Source organism: Phacochoerus africanus, chromosome 11, assembly GCF_016906955.1.
Source record: "Phacochoerus africanus isolate WHEZ1 chromosome 11, ROS_Pafr_v1, whole genome shotgun sequence".
In the NCBI taxonomy this organism is placed as follows: Eukaryota; Metazoa; Chordata; class Mammalia; order Artiodactyla; family Suidae; genus Phacochoerus; species Phacochoerus africanus.
In genome coordinates this window covers 88,641,112-88,665,598 of record NC_062554.1, presented here as the reverse complement: position 1 = coordinate 88,665,598, position 24,487 = coordinate 88,641,112, and the positions used below count along the sequence as shown (strand labels likewise).

The following is a 24,487-nucleotide window of genomic DNA, read 5'->3' as shown; positions in this document are numbered from 1 at the left end:
TTACCTCACAGACAGCTGCCTGAAGCATAGCATCAAAACCTCCTTCAGGTGTATCTATATTTCCAGAAATCTTCTGTCTGTGAACTGCTTTTTCAAACTCAGTGATATTCTCCGTCAAAGACAGCACATGAATATAGCCGTGGGGAGGCATACAGTCCAAGTTGTAGTCACTATATAGGTTAAGAAGAAATGCAAATTCTGTTTTGCTATGCTTCCTTAAAGGATTCAAAATATTACTCATAGGAAAATTATGTGGGGAGCTCCTGCTGTGGCGCAGCATATCAACGGCATCTTGGGAGCTGCCAAGTTGTGGTTTCGATCCTTGGCCCAGCACAGTGGGTTGGGGATCCAGTGTTGCCACAGCTGTGGCTTAGGTCACGACTGTGGATCTGATCTGATCCCTGGCCTGGGAGCCCTGTGTGCGGTGGGGCAGTCAAAAAAAAGAAACACCAAGGAAATTTTATTAAAGAAAACCTGTATTTCATAAACTCAGGAGGAACCAATAGGTGAATATTCCTTTGCAAGTAGGAATATAATGGCTTGGTGTTCAAAACATAAAGAACATCAAATAAGTTTCTTTAATGTAGGACACCTAAGGGCTTTTATTATGCTAACAAGCACTATTACTTTTTAAGAGGAGATAAAATTTGCAGTGATTTCCTATCACATTTGTCCATGGAAGAGCTGAAAAACTCTTTTGGGGAAATATATTTAAGAATTTAGTTAAAATGTTATACTATTTTTGGATATTTTAAAATATGCTAATTTTTAAAGTGATGCTTGGTGTGGAATTATTGATGAACAGTCAAAATTCATTGAAATTGTTTTGAGAATTCCATGATGCCCCCAAAGGTGAGAATCATTCCTCAGATGCATCTGCATTCAGGGAGAAGGTGCATGAAGCTCCATAGGGAGATGCCTCAGTCTTGTTCCACTACAACAGATAGCAGAGTTGTTTTGATAAATTGGAGTATACACTGTGAAGTGATCTGGGCAATTTATGGAAGTAGGAAAGGAGATGTTAAAATGAGTCGTTTCATTAACAAAGAGCACTGAATACATTTATATTTCTCTTTGAAAATTCAATAGGCTAAGTAGAGTATTGAGTGAGAAATTCATATTTTATTTTTTTAATTTTTTTTCTTTTTGAGTTCAATTTTTTTAAAAAAATTTTTAATTGTTATTTCCCCAATACAATTTTTTTTTCTACTGTACAGCATGGTGACCCAGTTACACATACATGTACACATTCTTTTTTCTTACATTATCATGCTCCACCATGAGGGACTAGACATAGTTCCCAGTGCTACACAGCAGGATCTCATTGCTAATCCATTCCAAAGGCAATAGTTTGCATCCATTAACCCCAGGCTCTCAATCCACCCCACTCATGTTCGAAAGGTCTGTTTTCCTTTTGTAGTTGGGCGTATGATATTTAGAATCAGCCTTCCCAAATGATAAGAAAAATGGTTCTTTCCAGCAAATAAATTCTCATCTTTTGACCTATCTACCCTCCCTGTACTAGCTGAGCTTTCTCTGAAATCACATTATAAGTCAGTGTTAATTATAAACCCAGTAACAATACAGTAATGGAGACATAGATGCAATACTGGCAAAATAAGTACTTTAAATACTTTAAATTTGATAAAACTTAATTCCAGCAAATTTGGAGCACTCAAAAAAGGGAAATATAGAATTTTCAAGGAATTTTTATATATGGTAGCCTGATTATTGGAGGTTTATCCCAAATTACTAATGTTATTGGTGCTTTATGTAATAAAAACTAAGGGAATAATATTTGAAATAGTATAAAATAAAAAGTCCCCCTTCAATCTCAGAAGTTTTCAGATAAGAGCATGCTTCCTCTATAAATATTTTCATTTCTCATTTAATTAAAACAAAATGTACAATTTAGTAAGTCCTTATGTTAAAAACGAAATGCAATTTTATAAGAAAAAAATTGCTTAAGTTCTCCTGCTGACTCAGTTTATTTTTTTAAATGCTTATATTAATACATGCAGAGGCAAGATACAAATAATTATAAGCATCAGTTAAAAGGGAAACAGCCTGGCTCCACACTCAGGATTTGAGTTGTGGTCAGAAGAGGCAAGCTCCTCTCTGGCGTGTGCGAGCCAGCTGGAGCACTCAGTGGCAGGAAGCTTTCAGGAATGGTGAGGAAAGGGCCAGAAGTGGGGGGTGGGAGATGGGAGGAGTGGGTGAAGAAGGTCAAAAGTAACAAACTTCCATTTATAAAATAAATAAGTCATGGGGATGTAATATACAGCATGGTAGCTATAGTTAATAATAGCATTAAGAAATCCACATCAGGAGTTCCCGTCGTGGCTCAGTGGTTAACGAATCTGACTAGGAACCATGAGGTTGCATGTTTGATCCCTGGCCTTGCTCAGTGGGTTAAGGATCCGGAATTGCTGTGAGCTGTGGTGTAGGTTGCAGAAGTGGCTTGGATTCTGCATTGCTGTGGTTCTGGCATAGGCCGGCAACTCCAGCTCCAATTAGACCCCTAACCTGGGAACCTCCATATGCCGCAGGAGCAACCCTGGAAAAGGCAAAAAGACCAAAAAAAAAAGAAAGAAATCCACATCAAATATTATATACCTGCATTGATTATGAATTCTTTCTGGATGGATACTAATATATGGTGAAACTGTTTTATCAACATATGAGCCAAATCCAAGGCGGAAGTCACGGGAGAAAAATGCCATTTTTCTAGATAAATCATTTCCAACTGTATTTAATTTTTCAATGTTATTATGCATTGATGCTGAGACATCAACCAGATAATAAAGATCCACAGGATATTTCTTCAGAGGATGGATTTTCAGCATAAAATTAGCTTTAGCACCTAGTTTAAAAAAAGACAAACATCGTGTAGTATTCATTTTAAACATCTCAGGATAAGCTATCAATAAATGTCACATTTTAAATATTGAACAGTTTTCACAAATTTTGCATAAGGACTAGAATTAGGAATATTCTGGAATAATTTTAAAGCAATTTGAAACCATACCAATTTAGTAGTCTCCAATTTGTACACCACATTTCTCATAATTCTAAAGGGCTGATAGAGATAATAGCAAATAGACCAGCTCAGATAGGGAATATCATTACCATCATATGGTAGTGTCTAGTAAAGCACAGCACAAAACAGCAACCAGCATTCTGTTATAAGAGAGAGAAGGTGGCTATGTTTATTTGAAGGTGGCTTTTAGATTTGAAGACAGCAGATTTTTTTATAAGAAAAATTACATCGTATTAAGATACAGGTATAAACTCATTCTTTTGGGTTAAGAAACATTTACATATGAGATGTGAAAACTCTGTTACTGAGAAGTACATCAAGCTATTCAAAATAATTACTACCTCATCATAAATTAATTGAGTCTTCCTAATAGTTGTAAGAAGAAATGATAGAGTCTAAAGAATGATAGCCAGCAGTGACACACTGAGGACCTAGGCAATGTAGAGGACTATATCTGTCCAATGCTTAATGGGTGCTAGATAAACGTATGTTGAAAAGGTACTGCAGAGGCAAAGGAAATGGATGAGAAGAGAGGGTCACCATAGGAGAATTGTTGGAGCCTCCAAAAGACAACTGTCTTTGCAATACATTTTAGTTCTCTGTCCATTATCACTGGATACAGGGATCTATATCCCTGTATACAGGGTATAACACCCCACAGAATTAGTAGTTTTGTATTTAACTTTTTAAAGTACATGGTGAAAAGTTACCAGTTTTAATATAGGCAATTTGTGAATTTTACTTTTTTAAACAATGAAGCAAATGCTTTGTAAGTCATTAATTGCACGTGGGGAATATTTTGAGTGGAAACATTTTGCGATAAACATAATTTGTATACATAATTTTTAGCATGGTCTCCATATTAGAGGAATCCTATAATTTATCAAATCATATTTTCAGTCTTTCAGAATGATAGAGTCTGTTAGACATGGCCATATCTATGAGAAATAAAAATGGAGCATATAGGAGAGTATATTTTATGTGGAGGAGCTTGAATTTTAATGTGTGACTTAGCACTTAATTTTTTTAACTGGTTGACTTGGACATATTATGGCTGAAGGCCTTGACCCCTGGACACATGGTATTTTCATCTTGATGAATCATTTCAGCTTATGATGGCTATATCTAAAGATGAATGGTTGTCTGTTTTTATGGAGTCATTGAAAAACACATGAAATATTCAACATATTGTGTGAGCTGTTATATTGTTAGTTAGTTATATAAGAAAACATGTGGAGTCTACATGGTATCAATAAAAGCACAGTCTTTGGAGGCCTAAGCTACTCAGGGAGCTTAAACCAATTTTAGCCACACAGAGGCCTTCAACATTTATCAGCTACTCATAGTCTCACAAGCAAATCCTAGTCTCAGCCAACCTCAGCAAAGAAGAGGGCTGTTAGGAAGCCTTGCCAAATAGTTAAGATTAGAGGATGTACACTGCTGTAGTTTGATTTTGGATCATATAGATGCTGGCCTTAGCACCATGTACCTGGCATTAGCACATGCACATGGGTCAGCTGAAGACCTCAGCATGGGCTGACTCCTCAGTAAGTTTTCATTATAGGAGAAAAGGTTGTTTTCCATCATTGCTGGAGGGAATAAATGTTGCTACTTTAAAACTACAAGGTACTTGAGTATTCTGTAAGGTTCTTGCTTTAAGTGGTCAGCTGAAGGGTGGCAGCCCTAGATAGGCTGACTCCAAACCCACCCTGCTTGTTAAGGAGGAAACTGACAGGATCAAACTTGGATTGCCACATTTTGCCCATGAGCTTGAGAAACTCCTCACAATATGCTCTCAAATTGACTTTGGATTGGATAATTATAGATGAGGAGGGAAAAACCTTCTCCTGAAAGCAGTAGAAACACATTTTCAGGGGAATATGGATACTATGTCCCTATATGAAATTCCCATTTAGTTCACACCGGGGTGCCACCAACACTGGGCTCAAAGGGAAGATGATATTATGAGGTTTCAAATATATTGAATGAGAAAGAAACACATCTAAAAATAAGACAGTATCTGTGGCCATCACCATTGTGATGTTATCAGTTTCAGCAGCAATGTCTTAAATGCTCCTCTGAGAGAAGGGCTATGTGGAGATGGATTCTCTTAGTGGATAAGAGCTACTATGTGAAGTAATCTATATAAAATATTTACCGCAGTATTTGGTACACAGTAAATATATAGATATTAGTAAGCATCACCATTACCGTTACTAGATTCTAATTAACGTTAGGGCAAAAACTGTTTATTCACCTCTGAAGCCTCTGGGTTTGTTACAGGCATAGACAGTCATAAATATTCTTTAAAATATATTTTGATACAGCATTTTAAAAGGCCCACATATTTATCATAGTAACAAGCTAATATCTATAACTTCTTTCCCAGTTTAGAGAGAGCTTAAATAGTTTCTCTCTTTAAGAGGAAAGGAGTATCGTCTAGCCCCAAAATATTTATGCAAACATTTATATTATCTCCAGGAAAGATTCATCCTCATATTTTGAAATTCTAAAGGCTTAAATTCTGTCCCCTTGATTAACTTCAAAGGCAAGAGAAAAGTCTGTGACATAGAATAAGAAAGAGGACTTCGAAGAATGTTAAGACCTACTTAGCGCTATTGCCAGTGTTGGTTTGAATACATCAAAGAACTAAAGTTGTTAGAATGAGCTTTAAATTATTCAAATAACAGTGTGAGCATCTCTGAAGAATGGGCTACAATGAGCAAGACTGGATGTTAAGAAAAGATAACTAAAAAAATTCTGATGACACTGAAAAACCATAAAAAATATGGAGAACCGCAGCAGGAAGAAAGAACTGCCAATTTCTATTCATTATACTTGGGCAGGGGAAAGACTGCAGCCCATTTCTGGATTTCTGCAGTGTATAAAATATACCAGGTGTTGAGTGGGGAAAGGTATGATTCTATTTTTTTTTTTTTGAAAAAAGGTTTGAATTCAAGAAGAGTACCTGAAACACTTATATTTTAAATTAAGCCATGCTGAATTAAAGAACTTTTTATTTACAATATTGAAGTGAATCAAGTTTGAAACATCTTCTTCAATTAGTGAAGTATAGATTATACTAATCCTTGTCTTGTATATCATATTACTTCTGCATTAGAGAATCCTCTTCTCTCCCCTACCTTCCTAAAGATTTCATTTCACTGTTCTTAGGGAACATCAACTAGGATCAGTCGCCAATTTCTGTTATTATTTTTTGATAATATTGATAATTAAAAATAAGGAAAAATATACAATTTAAGAAGTGAAAAGTAAAAGAAAATATCATTTTAAAATCTCATTTAAAATATCTGATTATACATATTATGTATATATTTTATTGAGTCCTAAAATTCTTTTAGAAGTTTAGTCTGCATATGACTTAATATAAATATCCATGAAAATTTTTACAAGTTGATAGATGCTACATTGAGGGTCATGAATTTTTATTGGGTAAGAAGAAAGTGATTATCTACAAATACATCTAACAAATACAAATCAATATTAGGGAATGAACCTTTTACACTTAAGTATGCATTAGATCAGACCTTTGATTCTTACATGTGTCAGAATGTAAAGGATTTTTTTTTGGTCTTTTTTTTTTTAGGGCCATACTCATGGCATTTGGAGGTTCACAGGCTAGGGGTTGAATCTTGGATCTGTAGCCTCTGGCATACTATACCACATCCACAGCAATGTCAGATCTGAGCCATGTCTGCGACTTACACCTCAGCTTGTGGCAATGTGGGATCCTTAACCCACTAAGCCAGGCCAGGGATTGAATCTGTGTCCTCGTGGATGCTAGTCAGATTTGTCTCCGCTGAGCCATGATGAGAACTCCTAAATGACTTTTTTACATCATTAGGAGTGAGGTTTCTATGTATCTGGAATTGGTATATTGTACCCCAAAGCTATCATTTCTTTGATGCCACAATGCATTTTTTATGAACTTATTAAATCTATTTTAGTAACTATTTTTTATATATGCCAGCTATAAACTATAGTTCATTGCTATGTTGAAAATATAATTTATACACATGAGGCAATTATAATATTTTGGATACAAAAATTCAAATAGTGGGGAATTGACTAAAATTAAGCCCCATAATTATTGATGTAGACATTAAACATTTTTCTCTTCACTCTCCAATTCCCCATGATCTCATCCATACTGCCTCCACATACCACCTCATGTGGACATCTTCAGTATCTCTAGTTCCAATTCTGTCACCCCCCTGAACTTCAGCCTCATGTGGATAAGTCAGTACCTTAGCTTAGGATGTCTGAACTCAGACTCATCCCCTCTAAGAAGGGCAGCCTTCCCCACCTCATCTCATGGAGATGCTTGAGCCAGAGCCCAGGTGTTCCCACAGTCATTAATCTCCAATCCCTGGGGACACTGCTCCCCATTATCTCTCAAGTTTGGCCATTTTTCTCCTGCCTTGCTACCATTACTACCATTGCTTATCTACAACATTGAAACAATTTCCCAACTTTTGAAATGTTAACATATAGCCTCAGAAAGATTCAGCCACCATTAAATCTACAAATGAGAATAAACTAAGTTTATTTAAGTATATAAATTAAATGTTACACACCAGTAGAAAAAAATTTGCCTTATAATTTTAAATCTCGAGTATTTATAAAAGAGCAAGACATTTTTAAAGGTCGTATTTATTAGAGGCAAATAATATATGATAAGCCTCATGCATAAGCTGTTGAAAATTATCGTTCAATGGGAAAAATAGGCAAATTTATATGGAGGGGCAAAATCACACACAAAATTGAGAGTTAAAGATAGTTAACAAGCTTAGGAAAATGGTCAAGCTTTATAGTGCTGGGAAGAAGACAAAAGAAAGCAGCTAATGGGCTAGTTGTACTTAACAAGAGATTAAAAAGAATGAGAACAGGTAAGGTTGACTCGACTAACTGGACATGAATCTTTCTTGGAATAATCTGACAATATACATGACCTAGTAAATCTATTTCTAGGAGTGTATCCTAAATAAATATGTTGTTATATATTGAGATAGATAGAAATAGAGACATGTAAAATGAGTGTTATTGAAGATTTGTTTAAACAAACTGCACTCAGATTTGGCTGGGATTGCCTTAACATTTATTGATTCACTTAGCTTTCATTATATTTCTAGAATATGTTTATAGAAAAGTGTTATTGTCATAATATTGCTTTCCTATTCAGCAACATAAAATTCTTCTGCAATTATTCATATCATCTTTTAGGTAGCACAATGGATCCTACATTCTTTCCAGAAAATTTATCACTAGACAGTGTGTGTTTTAGGTTGCTGCTTTGAAATGATCCCCTTTTAAGTTACATTTAATACTACATAGGAAATTCATTGAATTTTGAATACTTTAAAAATATCCTGCCATGACTTTTTATTTTTAATTTTAATAGTTTTAGTTGATTTGCTTGTATTTCCAGGTAGACATATAATGATGATTTTGCTTTACTTTTTCACAATGTTTGTAACTTGTATTTGGTTTTCTTGTCTGGTTGCTTTTATATAAAATTTTCAGAAGTATTTTAATACATATTAAAGAAGTATTCTTCAGTTTTGGTTTGGGCAGGAATGGACAATTCACTGTATGATTTTTGGTGTCTATTGAGATAACAATATATATTTTTCTTCTTTTGGCAAATTAAGACGATAAAAATACATTAATTTAAAAATAACCAACTGCCCTAAATTAAATCTGCTTGTATGGTGACACTGTATTATTATCACATGCAGTTTAATTTGATTTCTTAAAGTGTTATTAAGGATTTGATACTAGAGTTAGGACAACATTGTAAAAATTGAGTAGTCTTCTATGCCTTCTCTAAAACTATGAAGGAATTTATGATGCATTGGGATAATGTGTTACTTGAATGTTTGGGTGAACATGAAATCATTTCTTCCCATGAAAACATTTAAACCTAATGTGTTTAAAGGGAGTTTCTTTTATAATTTTCTTAGCTTCTTATGTCTTTATTAGGTTTCTTATGGGTTCATCCTCTTATTGAGTCAATTTTAGTCAAGTATATTTTCCTAGTAAATTATCTTTATTATCAAAATTTATAAATTTTACCATAGATTTTGTAATTAATATCTTATTAAAGTCTTTTTTTCCCAGTATTTGTTTCTTTGGTTATAATCCATATATTTAGGTCTTTGCTTTTTGTCCTTGTTCCTTAATTAGCTTTGCTAACAATTTCTTCATTTCATTGGACTTTACAAAGAACCAGCTCTTGGATTTATATATTGTTTTACTTTTTTATTTCTGCTTTACATTTTATTAATTTTGTTTTTTCCTTAACTTACAAATTCTTTCTTCTTATTTTCCTTATGGTTATTTTATTTTTGTTGTTTCTGTATCTTTTCCTGGATACTTAGTTAACTTTTGTTCATGCTTCTTTAATAATGAAAGCATTTACATTTTTGAATATTCCTGAGAAGCAACTTTGGACATGTCCCATACATTTCGATATGGGTTGTTGTTATTATTATTAAATAATCTATGGCTAGAGTTTGATTTATTCTTATAGATAGAATTTATTTAGGAGAAGCCTTTCCTAGTTTCTCTATTATTTAGTATTTATTTATCCTCTGGTATTGATTTCAAATTTTACTGCACAGTGTTCAGGGATGTTGGCCTCCAAAAAACAGTTTCAATTTTTGGAATTTAGTTTTCTTGTCTAGAATATAATACATTTCTAAAAATATATCATGGCCTTTGAAAATATATTTGATACATCAAGTACTATGGGCTGAATTTTTGTCCTTACCAAATTTATGTGTTAAAACCTTCACTCAAATGTTTGGAGATTGAGTCTTTAGGAGATGATTAGGTTTCTATGAGGTCCCAAGGGTGGTGTTCTCATGATGATCAGTACCCTTATAAGTAGAGACAATAGAAACAACAGAGGACTCCTCTGTCTCCTCTCTCTGTGTCATGTTCTCCCTCTCCAGAAACTGAATCTGCTGGCACCTTGATCTCAGGCTTTGTAGCCCCTCTAACTGTGAGAAAATAAATTTCTGTTGTTTAAGCCACCAGTATATGATATTTTGTTATAGCAGCAATAGAAGATAGCAAGCATCATAATCTTACCAACCTAATTACTTTCATTTTTTTGTATCCTTTACCAGCTGTTGCTCATTTATGTCCATAACGAGCTGAATAACTGAAGTTCACAGTTTTAATTGGAAACTGGAAATATGCTTAGGGCCAGGAAAGAGATGGACTTGTTATTTGGGTAACCCAAGAGTCTGCTTTGGAATTGGGAGGTCATATGCTAATAATGGTTATTTGAAACTTGAAAGACCACCCAAAATGAAATAGTGAAGTCTTAAAGGCAATTGCATACTGCTTAGAACTAAAGGCATCTAATTTGGTGATGCATATCTTTGTACCTGAGCTTCTCTTGCCCTATGTAGTTTGTACACTGGGATTCTTTGGCACTCGAAAAAAAAATGACTAATTTCTAGTGGCCTACTATATGTACCAAACTGTGGAATAAGATGTGTGGAAGGACAAGTGTAAGAGAAATATAGAAGGAAAAGTATGTGTAAATCTCAAGGGCTATCACAAAGCTGCTCAAGTTAATTATAATAATTATGAATTGTAGTTTTATGTTTAAAAGTTTATCACAAAGTCTCTACAACTTAGCTTAATTCACATCTCTTAATAATTGATTAATCAACTAATAAATAAAGTTTATAATAAACTTTAAAAACTAATAAAGTTTTCAACAAAAACTTATGGAGTGCTTACTACATGCCAGCACTCTGCTAGGTGCTAGAAAATACAGTGGAATAAAATATGTTCTCTTTCTTCCAGAGCTGGCAGTAGAATAGAAAAACAATTATAGTACAATGTGATCAAGTCTGGAAACACATAATTATAATATAGTGTGGTCAGGTTTGTAAGGTGTTCAAGGCCATACATCTAGCTAGCTATAGGCACAAGAAAGACAAGAAATTCAGATTTCTTGATTCTAAGCCCACTGTTATTTCTACAGCAACAGTGCCAAAAAACATTAAATATGCACAAATGAAGCTAGATATAATTTCAAATTAAGAATCATTATATATTTATTTGAAAATCACCATACCTTCACGCAGTTGGATCAGCACTTCTCCTGGTGTCACCTGGGTATTCTTTTCATTTTCACTTGGTATTACATGCACAGATGGGTATTCTATCAAATTAACTGAGCAGCCTTTGTTTATTAAATTGGAAACAATATCACAGCGTTCATTCCTTGATCCACCTGAAATGAAATCCTGTTTAAAAGAAGGAAAATCACTAATGTTTTTAATTATAACCAAAAAAACTATATAACAAATTCTACAAAGAAGCCACATTTCAGTATTGTATAAATTATACAATGCTGCAGAATAGCTACATGTTTCTAATAAAAGTAATGGCAAATTTGTCTTAAAGCTTTAATTTCTAAATCTTAGTTTAAAAGAAGAAAGTGAATATTAAAAAGGAGATTTAAACCAAGTACTTTAAATATTGTTAACTGATCACTGTAAAATTTTACCAACTTAATTCTTTCTAACTATTTTACTTTGGAAAGCCTGCTCCAAAAGAAAATTTAGCCAAAATAGACCATTCAGTGTGGTTCCAAACAAGCTTCAGTTCTCAAAGAACCCAGCTGATATGTTTATTATATGCTATTATATTTGGATGTGAGAGCAAGTTCTCAGAAGTCATATGCCTAATTAGGTACTGAAAATTCAGAGAAGAATGAATTGGAAATATACATTTCTTAGATTATAAAATCTCACAACTTCTTATACATATTACAGCCTATAAGTAATTAAGTATACCAAGAAAGCTGCTCATAATAAGGCTGGGAGATACAATATTGCAGCTTGAATTTTCCTTATTTTGCAACTGAATCTTGAACTTTCATTACCATTCAGCACTGGTTAGTTGGTGGTAGTCCAGTAGTCATCCAATAAACTTGGAATTAATGGAGCAAGATTAAAATTTAATTTATCTTGACTGAGAAAAATGTGCTATTTTTACTTTTCATGTAACCATTCAGGTTTCTTCCTAAAAACAGGAAATATATGAAAAAGTATAGAAATATATTATATATAAGGTTGGACTGAATTATGTAGGATATTTGCTTACACATTAGCTGGATATTTGCTCAGTGATATTTCTGGCAGTGGCTATTTTGATCTGGCGCTCATTAATTCCCCCTCTAGTTCAGTTGACTCAGAGTTGGGTTTCTGATCAATTAATCATTCAATCAAAGAATGTTGTTGAGTACTTACTCAAGGGCAGTAGTTTGTTATGTGCTGAGGATACAGAATGGAACAAGACAGAGTCTCTGTTATCAGAGTCAGCAGACCGTCAGTGAATTCAGCCATTAAGCAAGTAAATGTAATTATAATAGACATTAAATTTAGGGGCAGCACAGAATGTCATAGGGTTATGGAGAAAAGAGATTACCAAGTTTTATATTAGTTGAATATGTGATCACTAATTATGAACAGGGAGATCCCTGGCACTGGTGAATAGGAGATGGGATGGTTCTAGGCAATATAAAAACCTTCATACAAGGATTTTAATTCTTCTCTTAATTTAGACCAGGGGTTGGAAAATTAGAGATGTGGGACAAACACAACCCGTGGCTTGGTTTTGTATGGCTTGAGTGGTAAAAAAATCCTTGTGTGTGTGTGTGTGTGTGTGTGTGTGTGTGTGTGTGTGTGTGTGCACGCGCGCGTTTTAGGGCCACACCTGCGGCATACAGAAGTTCCCAGGCTAGGGGCTGAATCAGAGCTGCAGCTGGCAGCCTGTGCCATAGCCACAACAACTGGGGATCCAGGCCACATCTGTGACCTATATATACCACAGTTCATTGCAATCCTGGATCCTTAACCCACTGAGTGGGACCAGGAATCGAACCCGTATCCTCATGGTTGCTAGTCAGGTTTGTAACTCACTGAGCCACAACAGGAACTCCTACTTTTAACATTTTCTAAATGCTATAAAAAAGTAGAAGAATGTGCAACATATATACTATGTGGCACAAAAATTTTCATTATGTGACCCTTAACAGTACTGATCCTGAATTAGAGTATGGTTCATAGTTGTAATATAAATATAATTGTTTTAAAAAGAGAGTATTTTCTTTTCAATTAGGATCTCCAGTTACCATTTGGTGAATGACTTCATGGGAACAGAAAAATTCAATCTGCTTTGCTGTAGACCATATGCCTAAATTTTAGCCTTAAGTTTAAAATGTTCAAAGCCTTAATTTGTTGTGTCAAAATTTATCCTATCTGTTGATACAATTTAGAGGAACTGAATATGAGATTTAGTTTTTAAACAACTTAGAGCTCCTCAGAGAAATGTGGCATGTATTGTTTTTGTATTATTTTTCTTCAGAAAGCCTGAGGCTAGGTGGGGGGCTACCACCTGTCCCAGAAGCCAGGAAGTGGAATATTGAGGGCACATAAGATTTGGTACATGTATGTTTATTCATGCCTCCTGTGACAGGCCACAGATCAAGGGCCACATGCATTTTACAGAAGTAAATATCACAAGACTTCAAATCAGGAAAGGAAATAAAGTACAAATCTGATTTTTCTTTTTGGCCAAGAATTTTGTGATTTGGACATACAGAATGGAAAAGAAATATGGGTAATTCACTGTACCTATACATAAGCTACGCCATTTGACCTTTCAATGTCAAATTGTTTTCCTGAAATTGAAGGCAAAAAGTCTCAGTTGTCTTGCAAAGTCTGAATCAGCATGGCCATTTTTACTCTACTGTAAAAACTAAGTTAGAAAAACACTGCCAATTAGACAATTAGGTTTGAAAAGAGAAGAAAAGATTGTAGCATCAAGACAAAGAACAGATTGCTGCCCCTACCCACTGTGGCCTATTTTCCACTTTGTATAAAAGAAAAGAATTTGAAACCACACCCTTTTAATTTTTGGTGTTTTATGTCATTTAAAGTTTTTCTAATCCTTATATTTTACTTTTTCTACAAGAAATATTCAAGCAAACTCATACTCTGATTGTCTACATCTAAAACTTATTTGAGAAGAAAAAGCCCAGGTTGAAGTTACCCTGGTTAGCTTTTTATCAGTTGTTACTTTCATCCATTTAATGTAGTAATCTAGAGACAAACAGGAAAAGGTTTTCCTCCTACTCATTTCTGTGTCTAACTTCCAAGCATGGCCATCTGCACAGAAATTAAAGAATTCTACCATCTTCTTTTTGATAGTGCATGCCCTTCATACTATATTTTAGTTTAATTATGCTCCCCTCTAAAATGGCTATGCATTCACAACTTATATCTGACACATCAGGCAAGAGAGGAAGGGAAGTCTTCAGAATGTGTCAAGTCTTTCACATATGTTAAAATAAACATGAGGCACTGAACTAGGTAATACTGATACAATTTTGTCTATCCTAAATATTTTCCAATTATTTTTATGTAGCATGGAGAGAAAGAGAAGGCAAGATGTATGGAATGGCAGACTAATATGCTACACAAGAATGCAGACAAATTGATTATACTCTGTATAAATTTTCTAGGGAACTTTTACTTGTGACCAGCTTTGGGAATTATACAAACCAGGCTTAAATTGTTAATGTTTATCTTTTCTAATCATGAACAGAAAACAAAACAAAACAAAACAAAAACCCAGAAAAGACATACCTTCTTTTCTTGTCCCTCTACTTTTGCTGACTGAGAATAAAACCATCAGTTGCATTTGTGCCTAAGTGGTGGCAGTCCTTCATAATTAACCATTGCATTTTTTCCTCTCAATGATGTCAGGTTAGCATGCAGGGAGTGGACAGCTCTTTTGGTAAATGATATGGCGAGTGACTGAGTCCTAACACTAGTTGTTTCCTGTAACAATGTGTTCTTAACATAGGCAATTTGCTTAGTTTCCTTAAATCTGAATTACTTGCTCCAGAGTCTCACTGAAGGTCTTATAATTACTTAAGCAAGGCTTGTGTGCCAGATGTTTCCCACATACAGTTTCACTTAAACTCCACAACAGTGTGTCATAGTTACAGTTAGGATTTCCATTTTAGAGCTAGGGAAAACTGAGGTTCAGAATGGGTAGGTTAACATGACCAAGTTTGCATAGTTGGAATCTGAAGGAAATTGGATTTGAATCTAAGGTGATCTCATTTCAGAGCCTTCTTTTTCAACACATAAATTAGACTACACTGCAACACACATGAATATTTGGAGACATGAACAGCCAAGTCATTTCTGAATGTTTTCTGAGATCCCCTTCTGAGGATTGGACCAATGGAAGACACCTCTGGCAGCCACCCTACCTTTCCTTCTTGGCTTACCTCCTTCCATTTGACCACTCATTTCTCTGAATACACAAAATCCTGCATGGCAGGACTGACATTGCTACTCTCATAACTGTGACTCTCCAGATTCTTTGGGCCAGCAGAGGTATAAGATGGGGAAGAGTGTTCTCTGGAACCTGACATTCTATATAGCTGGCATGTACCTGACAGCTGGGTTTCTTGAACCATCTTTTGAAAATTCCTCTAAACTATACTCACTAAAATCTCAGCTGAGGTCAGGTTTGCACAAACTTCACAACTCTAATGATTTTCCTTATTGATGCAGTAAAAATCTAAAATGGAACGTTCTGTCAGGTCAGGAAATAACAAGCCATGAAACATTTCTGACAAGAAAGGCCTGGAAATAAACTCCCAACTCAAGGTTATAGAGATGAGGAAAAGGAGGTGCAGAGAATAGGTTTGGATTATAAAAGGGAATGAGACTGGCCCTAGAAACTCTGGAATTGTCCTCTCTCTGACATTGCCATACTCCGTGGGTTCTGGTAAAGCACTGCCTGGTTGTGAGTGATGTCTGATTTCTGACTGATAAAGCCCAGAGTACATTTAAGCTTTTGGCTGTGAATAGGAGGAATGCTTACTTTCTGACATGGCTATCCCTCCCCTTTCTTTTTCCTGACTAGCTGCATAGAAAAAAAAAAAAAGTAATGTTCACCATCCTTTGCTACTTTTTTATATTTCTTCTTCTCCTGGGGATGCTAAGGGCAAGTAGTAACAGGAGAGGTTGGAAAGATTCAGTTTTTCAGCTTAATCAGAGATTTCTCTTCATGTCAAGCAAAAAGCCTTTCAAGATCTGTTTGTTCCAATTCCTGGGAATTATATAAATAATTGTAAAATTACCTAGGAAATTTCATAAAAAGACACCTCAGATTAGCAAATGGCTTCCTTATTTAAACTTCCTATATAAAACAGTTCTGATTGACAATTGCCAATGAAGGAAAACTCCCAAAACAACTTTAGAGCCAATAAAGATGGAACACATTATAATTTTTTTTTTTTTAAAGTTTTGTTACTGGGATAGGTTTCTCTTGCTAGAATGTATGAACACTAATTCTGAAGAATTGTCATTTTCTGATTATTCTCCATTTCACAGAATTTGAATGCACACAATATTTTATGAATAGGGTCACATGTCAAAAGAAAAGCATCCCATTTTTCATAAGTAGCCAATGAATTAATGTACTGTTATGAAAGAGTATATCACTTATCTCCAAGTATTTCAAATAAAAACAAATGATATGGACCAATAAATTAGTTTGCTTTTCTTTAATAAGCAAGGACAGACAGTGATCCAACTTGCATATATAATCTAATGCCCCATGCTGCAGCAAGGATTTCACACAAGGCATAGTGACCTATCAAAAGTTACTATCCATGTTTGCCAATTCTCTCTATAGAACAGATGGAAAACATAAAACGGTTTGCACTTCATTTCCAAATTACCATAATTTTCCTAATAAAAAGGCTATACTTTATATTCAGCAAGATATGCTGTTTCCAAGCATAAAACCAAATAAAATTTTCCTAATGCTCAGCAGTATCTTTGTCCTCTCTGAAGCATCTTCAAGGCACAGGATATTAGGGCAATGGAATCATGCTAGAAACAAGGTTAACTGTGAGGAAAAGAGAAAAGAGCAAGAAAGGAAAAAAAGAAAGAAAAAGGCACACCTCTTGAGCACACCATCCACATTCTGGACCCAGTGCAAGGCACTTGGTGCAGGACACTGCATTCGAAGATGTACATCTGTTTTCTTCTGTAATGGAGGATAAAATGAGGCATTACAGTTTATTCTCACATTGGAAAGTATGTAAAATTTTAGACAAAAATAAATTTTCAAATGTGAAATAAGCTGACCCACATTTTTAAGTACAAGACATCAAAAAATATGTAATTTCTTTGGGAGGAGTTAACCTGACCACTGCAATTGATATATACCATATTTCCTGAAGAGAAATATGGTTTTTATAAGATTAGGGAAAAGGAGGTGATAAAAATATGACTTTAGGTTTGGGGGTTTGGTTTGAATTCTGCTACAATGGTAGAGGACCTTCCACATTTTTTAGTGTGCTAAAGTTTCAATGTATTTCACATTATCTGAACCAATAAGGTGTTTTTGGATCAAGAATTTTTCCTGTAAAAATAATCATACATAGGAGTTCCCATCATGGTGCAGCGGAAATGAATCCGACTAGGAACCATGAGGTTGTGAGTTTGATCCCTGGCCTTGCTCAGTGGGTTAAGGATCTGGTGCTGCCGTGAGCTGTGGTGTAAGTGCAGATGTGGCTCGGATCTGGTGTTGCTGTGGCTTTGGCGGGTAGGCTGGTGGCTACAGCTCTAATTGGACCCCTAGCCTGGAACCTCCATATGCTGCAGGTAACAGCCCTCGAAAGACGAAAAAAAAAAAAATCATATATAGACCTCAATCTCAGCATGTAAATCCATGTTGAGTCACAGTGAATGAAGTTTCTTCTAAACAATCTCTTTTTGTTTGCTTTTGTTCCCAGGCTAGCGGTCAGATCAGAGCTACAGGTCCCAGCCTATGCCACAGCAACGCAGGATCTGAGCCATGTCTATGACCAACACCACAGCTCACAGCAACTCTGGATCCTTAACCCACTGAGTGAGGCCAGGGATTGAACCCGCAACCTCATGGTTACTAGTCAGATTCGTTTCTGCTGCATCACAATGGGAACTCCTCTTCTAAACAGTCTTGATGGACACACAGAGTAATTCACTTGATAATTCTGACTGCATTAAAATCAATGATTTTCACCTGAAGGATATCAGAACCAGATAAAAATCGCATGATTTAGTATTGTATAAGTAAAGTGGTTAAAAATGAATTAACTGTATTAGTTTAATTTAATTTCTGTTTTTGGATCACATTAAGGTCATGACCAATTCACTTTTCCATAGATATCCACACTTGGCTATGACATTTTAATATCATAGTTGTGCCAAGATACTATTTTTACCTTTTTCCTTCTAACCACTAACTACTTAGATCATTAAAAATAGGCTCAGCATTATAGATTTAACCAAATAAAATATAATGAAGAGTGAGTCATAAATTATTTTATCATGAGGTTTCAGTAGAACCATTACATGCTTCCCATATTCCATCCTTTACTATGAAATATCCCAAGAACACTGGAAATCACAGCATTCTTCTATTCATCTCACAGGCACTCAGTAAATAACATAAACATCCTGATTGTAAGTAGTGCACAGTCCAGGTGAGGCAAAAACTGTATAAGCAAACAATAAAACACAGTATGATGAGCACAAGATATCACAAATGCATTATGGGAATACAGTGAGGAGGTTGTCACTATGCTTAGAGGGAAGGCAGTGGTAGGAAAAGAGGGCATGTTTAAGGATGGCTCCCCAGAAGCAGCAATATGTAGTATGCACCCTTGCCATCTCATTGTTTCTCTTCATTTGTATTTATCTCTTTAAAAAAATGTAATAAGCATGAAAGAAGACTCTGTGTGTGCCCAGTCATACATGGACATGGTGGTTTGAAAAGAAAAAGAGTCCACAAAATCCATAGTCGTCCTCATCTTACTGGTTTCTCTTTTTCTTCTCTCACAATTTGCCCCAACATTCTAGAAGACAGAGTTAAAATATGGTGCTAACCAGTAGGTGGCACTGGATGAGTGCTGGGGATGAAGAGAGTGAAGAATACAGGGAGTAAACATGGCAGAGAGGTGCTAACCTGGGGTGGTAGTGAGCACTCTTACCGTAGTTCCCCAGACACCAATGAGTTAAGCTAAAAGCATTCTTCCCAAACATTGTTCTGTTATCTCCTTTCTGTGTCTACTTGCATCCTTTATCCTTGGCTTTACATCAACTTTTAAAATACACTATCCAAAACTTCTTTCCTGATCTAGATGCACTGGCCTAGAATTTTCTTTGCTGGCCTAGAATTTCAACGACTGAAAAACAACTAATGTTTGGGCTTTCTTTACTACCATTGTGGTCACCAACTATGAAGATTCCATAACCATCTGGCTTATTTTGCAAAACTATAAAAACCTGCTTATTCCTAAAGTATTCAGAAGACGAGTGACCTATTAAGTTTTGTTCCCAGAATGAAAACCGGTTTAGGTCTAGAAATTAAGTACATTTGCCAACATTACTTGAGCTTTACCAACTTAAGCTTGACCCAGTTGGAACACAGAATTAAGTCTATTTCAGATCAGCCTTGACCAAGCCTTTCACTGAATAGGTAGGATTTTTGCCCTGGTGGTTAGGATTGCAGTCTTCTTGGAGGGAAGCTGTAGATTCTGTGACTCTGGTCTTTGTTTCTAATGGTTGTCTGACTCTGTTAACCCAGTTCAAGTTTAAGTCAGATTCCTACTTCTGTAGTACATGTAGTAAATAATGAATTTAAACAAACATCTATTTTCTTTGAATTTTCTGACTGTATTCTTTAAAAAGTTTTTGTGCCAACCTCTGTTCTCAAACTTCGGACACCTAACGATGATGACCAAAAGAGATAGAGACTTTGGTTCTGTCGATATTTCCCAGGTTCCAAGAATGACATTTCTCAGAGTCTCCTTAACTGCAAGAAAAAAGATCCCATAAATGGCTATAAAGGAGATGGGCCTTAGGGTTCTGCAGAACTGGAGGAAGGCCATAAGTTGAATTCCATGGGAATAGTGTCAGATATTATTGCTGGAGAGGGTCATGGTTATACTTTATAGAAGATAAGCCACATATACTTTTGTAAGCAGAATTTTAAGGATTTTCTTTTCAATATTAAATAGGCAAGTAATAAATATGGAAAATATCATAGACCAGTCATAGCAGTTCTTTATACAGAATGGTCATGCTCCTATGTGGGCTGTTAGATATTAAGTATCAGGAGTGTGTGTGTGGGGGGAGAACAGCCTCCAGGTCTACTCAGCTTATCCCATTCCTGAAGCAACATCACAGGAAGGCTGATTTCCAGCAGTGGTTCTCTATCAGCCCTCAGTGCTGACACCTCATTAGAGGGTGTTCCTGAGCACTTCTTCTTCCCTCCCTCTATGATAGTGATAGCTCCTTGTCCAGCTATGTCCAGTTACGTGGCATTAACCACCTTGTTCCTTATGGTCCAGCACTGTATTTTTATCTATTATTTTTATAGATCCTAATTACATTCTTAAGCCAGTAGAAGCAGAATAATATTTTAAACTGCATATCCTCCAGAACTCTCTTTTGTATCAATTTGTTTTGGTCCTAAGTGCCTCACAAACCCCCATGCTGTGAAAAAATATACTGCCATGACAGAAATCGGTAAAGCATTTAACTTCATACAGTTAGTAAGTGTGTACATTCTGAAAATTCAAATTTCTTGATCTGGGAGCAGGAGTGGAAAGTATTACTTTTTCTCATGTTAAACCTGGAGGTAGCAGATGTGATGAAGTAGCATTGCTAAGTGGTTACTAGGAACAAAGTTCCAAATTTCCACAGCACTCCTACTTAGCAACTCTGTGCCCTCAAGCTAGTTACCTAAATTCTCTGAGGCTCATAACACAGGGCTAACTATATCAAAATGCTGATATTAGATGTATCACAAGTATAAGCATGCCAAGAATAGCACTTGAGATGTACTAGGCACTCAGTAAAGGGACCATTGTAATGTGACTATAATTAATATTATAATAATTATATGTGTATATATAAACACATAATATTATAATTAATATTATATGTATATATATATAAACACACACATAATACACACATATATAAATACATGTATATATAGTATGTGTGTGTGTGTGTGTGTGTGTGTATATATATATAGTTCTATCTTAAAAGAAAGGCATTATGTGTCTTTAAATTTGTTTGAAATGTAAATTGGTTCTTTAAAATTGAAGTCCTTTGTGTTAAAAATGGCAAAGTTTTTAAAATACAGCTGATATTAAAAAAAAATTTAAGTTAAAAGTGATTGCATTTATATCAATTATTTTAAAATGTTTCTCAAAAGCCAAATTAGGGCAGGACCAAGATGGCAGAGGAGTAAGAGTGGCACTCACCTCCCACAAACACACACACAAAAAAAACAGTCTACATGTAGAATGATTCATACAGAACATCTACTGAACACTGGCAGAAGACCTCCAGCTTCCAAAAAGGGCACAAAACCCTCCATATAACTGCGTAGAAAAAGGGAAGGAAAAAAAAAAAAAAGATCCAGAGAGAGAGAAGAGAAAAAAAGGAATCAACATGGGACCAGCACTCCTGAGATGAAGCTGTGAAAGAGGAAAGGAATTTGCATCCTAGGAGGTCACTTACCTGACAGCTGATGGAGGTGGAGCCTCAAAGCCTCAGAGAAAAACTGCAGCAGCCAGTATTGGGAGGGCAAAGCAGAGATCTGCACAGACTTTCCATACCACCACCTCACACACCACAGCCTGAGACACTTGTTCAGGGGCTGAGATTTGGAGGTCAGTTCCAGGAAGAGGACTAGGGTTGGCTGTGCAGAAACAGACTGAGGGGAACAGGAAACCATGCACCAAGCTGAGGGAATGAGGGAGGGGGCCTAGGCCTGCCAGAGAAGCAAGGCATCCCACTGTTTGGGAGTGAGAGACAAGGGGGGTGGACCACCATAGGAAATTCTTCCCCTGTGCAGATGGGGCTCTTGGTGTCTGGGCACCTCTTGCATGGGCTATGGGGGCAGGTGCAAACTGCCACAGCCAGCTCGGGTTCCTGAGATGGGCACAGCCTGACACCACTGAGGGTTCCATGACCAGGCACTGCCTATAGCCCCAGTTAGCTCAGGGGTTGCTGCTGCAGAGGGACTTGCAACCAGGCATCACTTATTGCCCTCATCTCCCTAAGAATGAACACTCTCCATTGTTGCCACTGCTAAGGGCTCTGGAAGCCACCCCCATCTCCTGAGGGTCACTGCCACTGCTGAAGGCCCTGCAGTCAGTAGCAGCATGCCACCCCCACCTCCCTGTGGGACCCCACCACTACCAAGGACTTGGCCACCAGGTGCCACCTGCAGGCACCACCCATTGCTTCCACCTCCCTGGAAGTATGTGTAGGCCATATGCTTTCACACACCCTATCAAAGGGGTAATGGCCTACACATACCAAGAACAGAGACAGCAAGTATCCAAACCAAAAGCAACCCTCAAGCCAAAAACTAGTCAGCTCTCACAAGCTTCCAGGTAGTCTCTCAAATATAAATAGCCCTCAAGACTATAGTATATAATTGTTTTGCCTAAACTCACAGGGTAAGAAAAATTTAAGTAAAATGAAGAAGCATAGGAACCATTCCCAGTTAAAAGAACAGGAGATTTCCACTGAATGAGCAAACAATGAAAAAGACCTCTGCAGTCTAACAGACACAAAGTTCAAAAGGAAGGTAATGAAAATACTGAAGGAATTATACCAGATATCAACTTTAATGCAGATTACTATAAAGAGGAACTAGAAACTATAAGGAGGAGCCAGGAAGAATTAGAAAATTCATTTGCTGAGACAAAAGCTGAGACATTCATTAGACAGCAGAATAAATAATGCAGAGGAATTAATAATTGACTTGGAAGATAGAATAATGGAAATGACCCAATCAAGACAGCAGACAGAAAGCCAAATGAAAAAAAAAAGTGAAAGCAATATAAGAGGCCTAGGGGTTATACAAACTGTGCCAATCCATGCATAATAGGGATTGCAGAAGGAGAAGAAAAAGGAAAGGGGATTGAAAATATACTTGAAGAAATTATGGCTAAAAACTGTACAATCTAAAGAAGGAAACAGATATCCAGATACAGGAAGCACAGAAGGCCCCAAATAAATTGAACACAAACAGACCTGCACCAAGACATATTATAATAAAAATGGCAAAAGTTAAAGATAAGGAGAGGATTTGAAGGGCAGCAAGAGAAAAACGAAGAATTAATTACAAGGGAAACTTCATAAGTCTATCAGCTAATTTCTCTAGAGAAACACTAAACAGGCCAGAAGAGAGTGGCAAGATATATTAAAAGTTCTAAAAGGGAAAATTTTCAACCTCCAAATACTCTACCCAGCAATATTATCATTTAAAATAGAAATGAAAAATAAAGAATTTTTTAGACAAACAAAAACTAAAAGAATACAGCAATACTAAAGCTATACTAAAAGAAATATTAAAAGGTCTCATCAAAATAGGAAAGAAGTAAGATGATTTAGGATGGAGGAAATCACAATTGAAAGTAATCACTTATATAAGCCAGTATACAAATAAAAAAAAAAAAAGCAAATAAACAAAACCTATTTGCAAGAGTTTCTGTTGTGGTGCAGTGGAAATGAATCCTACTAGTATCCCTGAAGATTTGGGCTCGATCCCTGACCTTACTCAGGGGGTTGGGGATCTGGCATTCCTGTGGGTTGTGGTGTAGATCGCAGATGCAGCTCTTGTATCCCGAATTGCTGTGGATGTGGCCTAGAATGGCAGCTGTAGCTCTGATTTGACCCCTAGCCTGGGAATTTACATATGCCACACATGCGGCCCTAAAAAACAAAAAACAAACAAACAAAAAACAAACAAACAAAAAACAAACAAACAAAAAACAACAACAAAAAACAGAAAAAACAAAACAAAAAAACTATTTGTGAGAGTGATGATAAATACAAGGAACAACAGCAAAAGGATAAACCTGAAGATATAAAACAGGACATCAAAGTCATAAATATGGGGAAGGAGAGTAAGAAAATCTCGACTCTTTTTTTTTTTAGAATGTGTTTGAGCCTATAAGACTATCAGTCTAAAGCAAGCAGATATAGGAAGAGGTTCACATACTTGAAAAACAGGGCAACAGCAAATCAAAAACCACAGATGCATGAAAACCAAAAAAGAAGAGGACACAAGCATAAAATAAAAGGAAATCCTCCCAGCAAAAAAAAAAAAGTGAAAGAAAGGAACAAAGTAGAAACATAGAATCAACTGGAAAACAAGGTTTAAAATGGCAATAAATATGTATTTATCAGTAATTACCTTAAATGTCAATGGTCTGAATGTTCCAATCAGGAGACATAGAGTGGCAGAATGGATAAAAAAATAAGATCCTCCAAAGGACTGGATAACAAA

At 36.0% G+C, this 24,487-nt stretch overlaps 1 protein-coding gene across 1 annotated transcript in view; it reads right to left on the bottom strand.

Annotated features, from left to right (window-relative positions):
* Positions 1–24,487, bottom strand: part of ITGB8 (integrin subunit beta 8) — a 105,376-nt gene that overhangs the window by 46,657 nt on the left and 34,232 nt on the right. Inside the window, exons 2-5 of the mRNA XM_047752506.1 lie at positions 17,082–17,167; positions 11,160–11,331; positions 2,617–2,863; positions 5–170 (exon numbers count right to left, since the gene is read on the bottom strand). Coding sequence (XP_047608462.1) covers positions 5–170; positions 2,617–2,863; positions 11,160–11,331; positions 17,082–17,167 — 671 coding nt within the window. The remainder of the gene's footprint in view (positions 1–4; positions 171–2,616; positions 2,864–11,159; positions 11,332–17,081; positions 17,168–24,487) is intronic.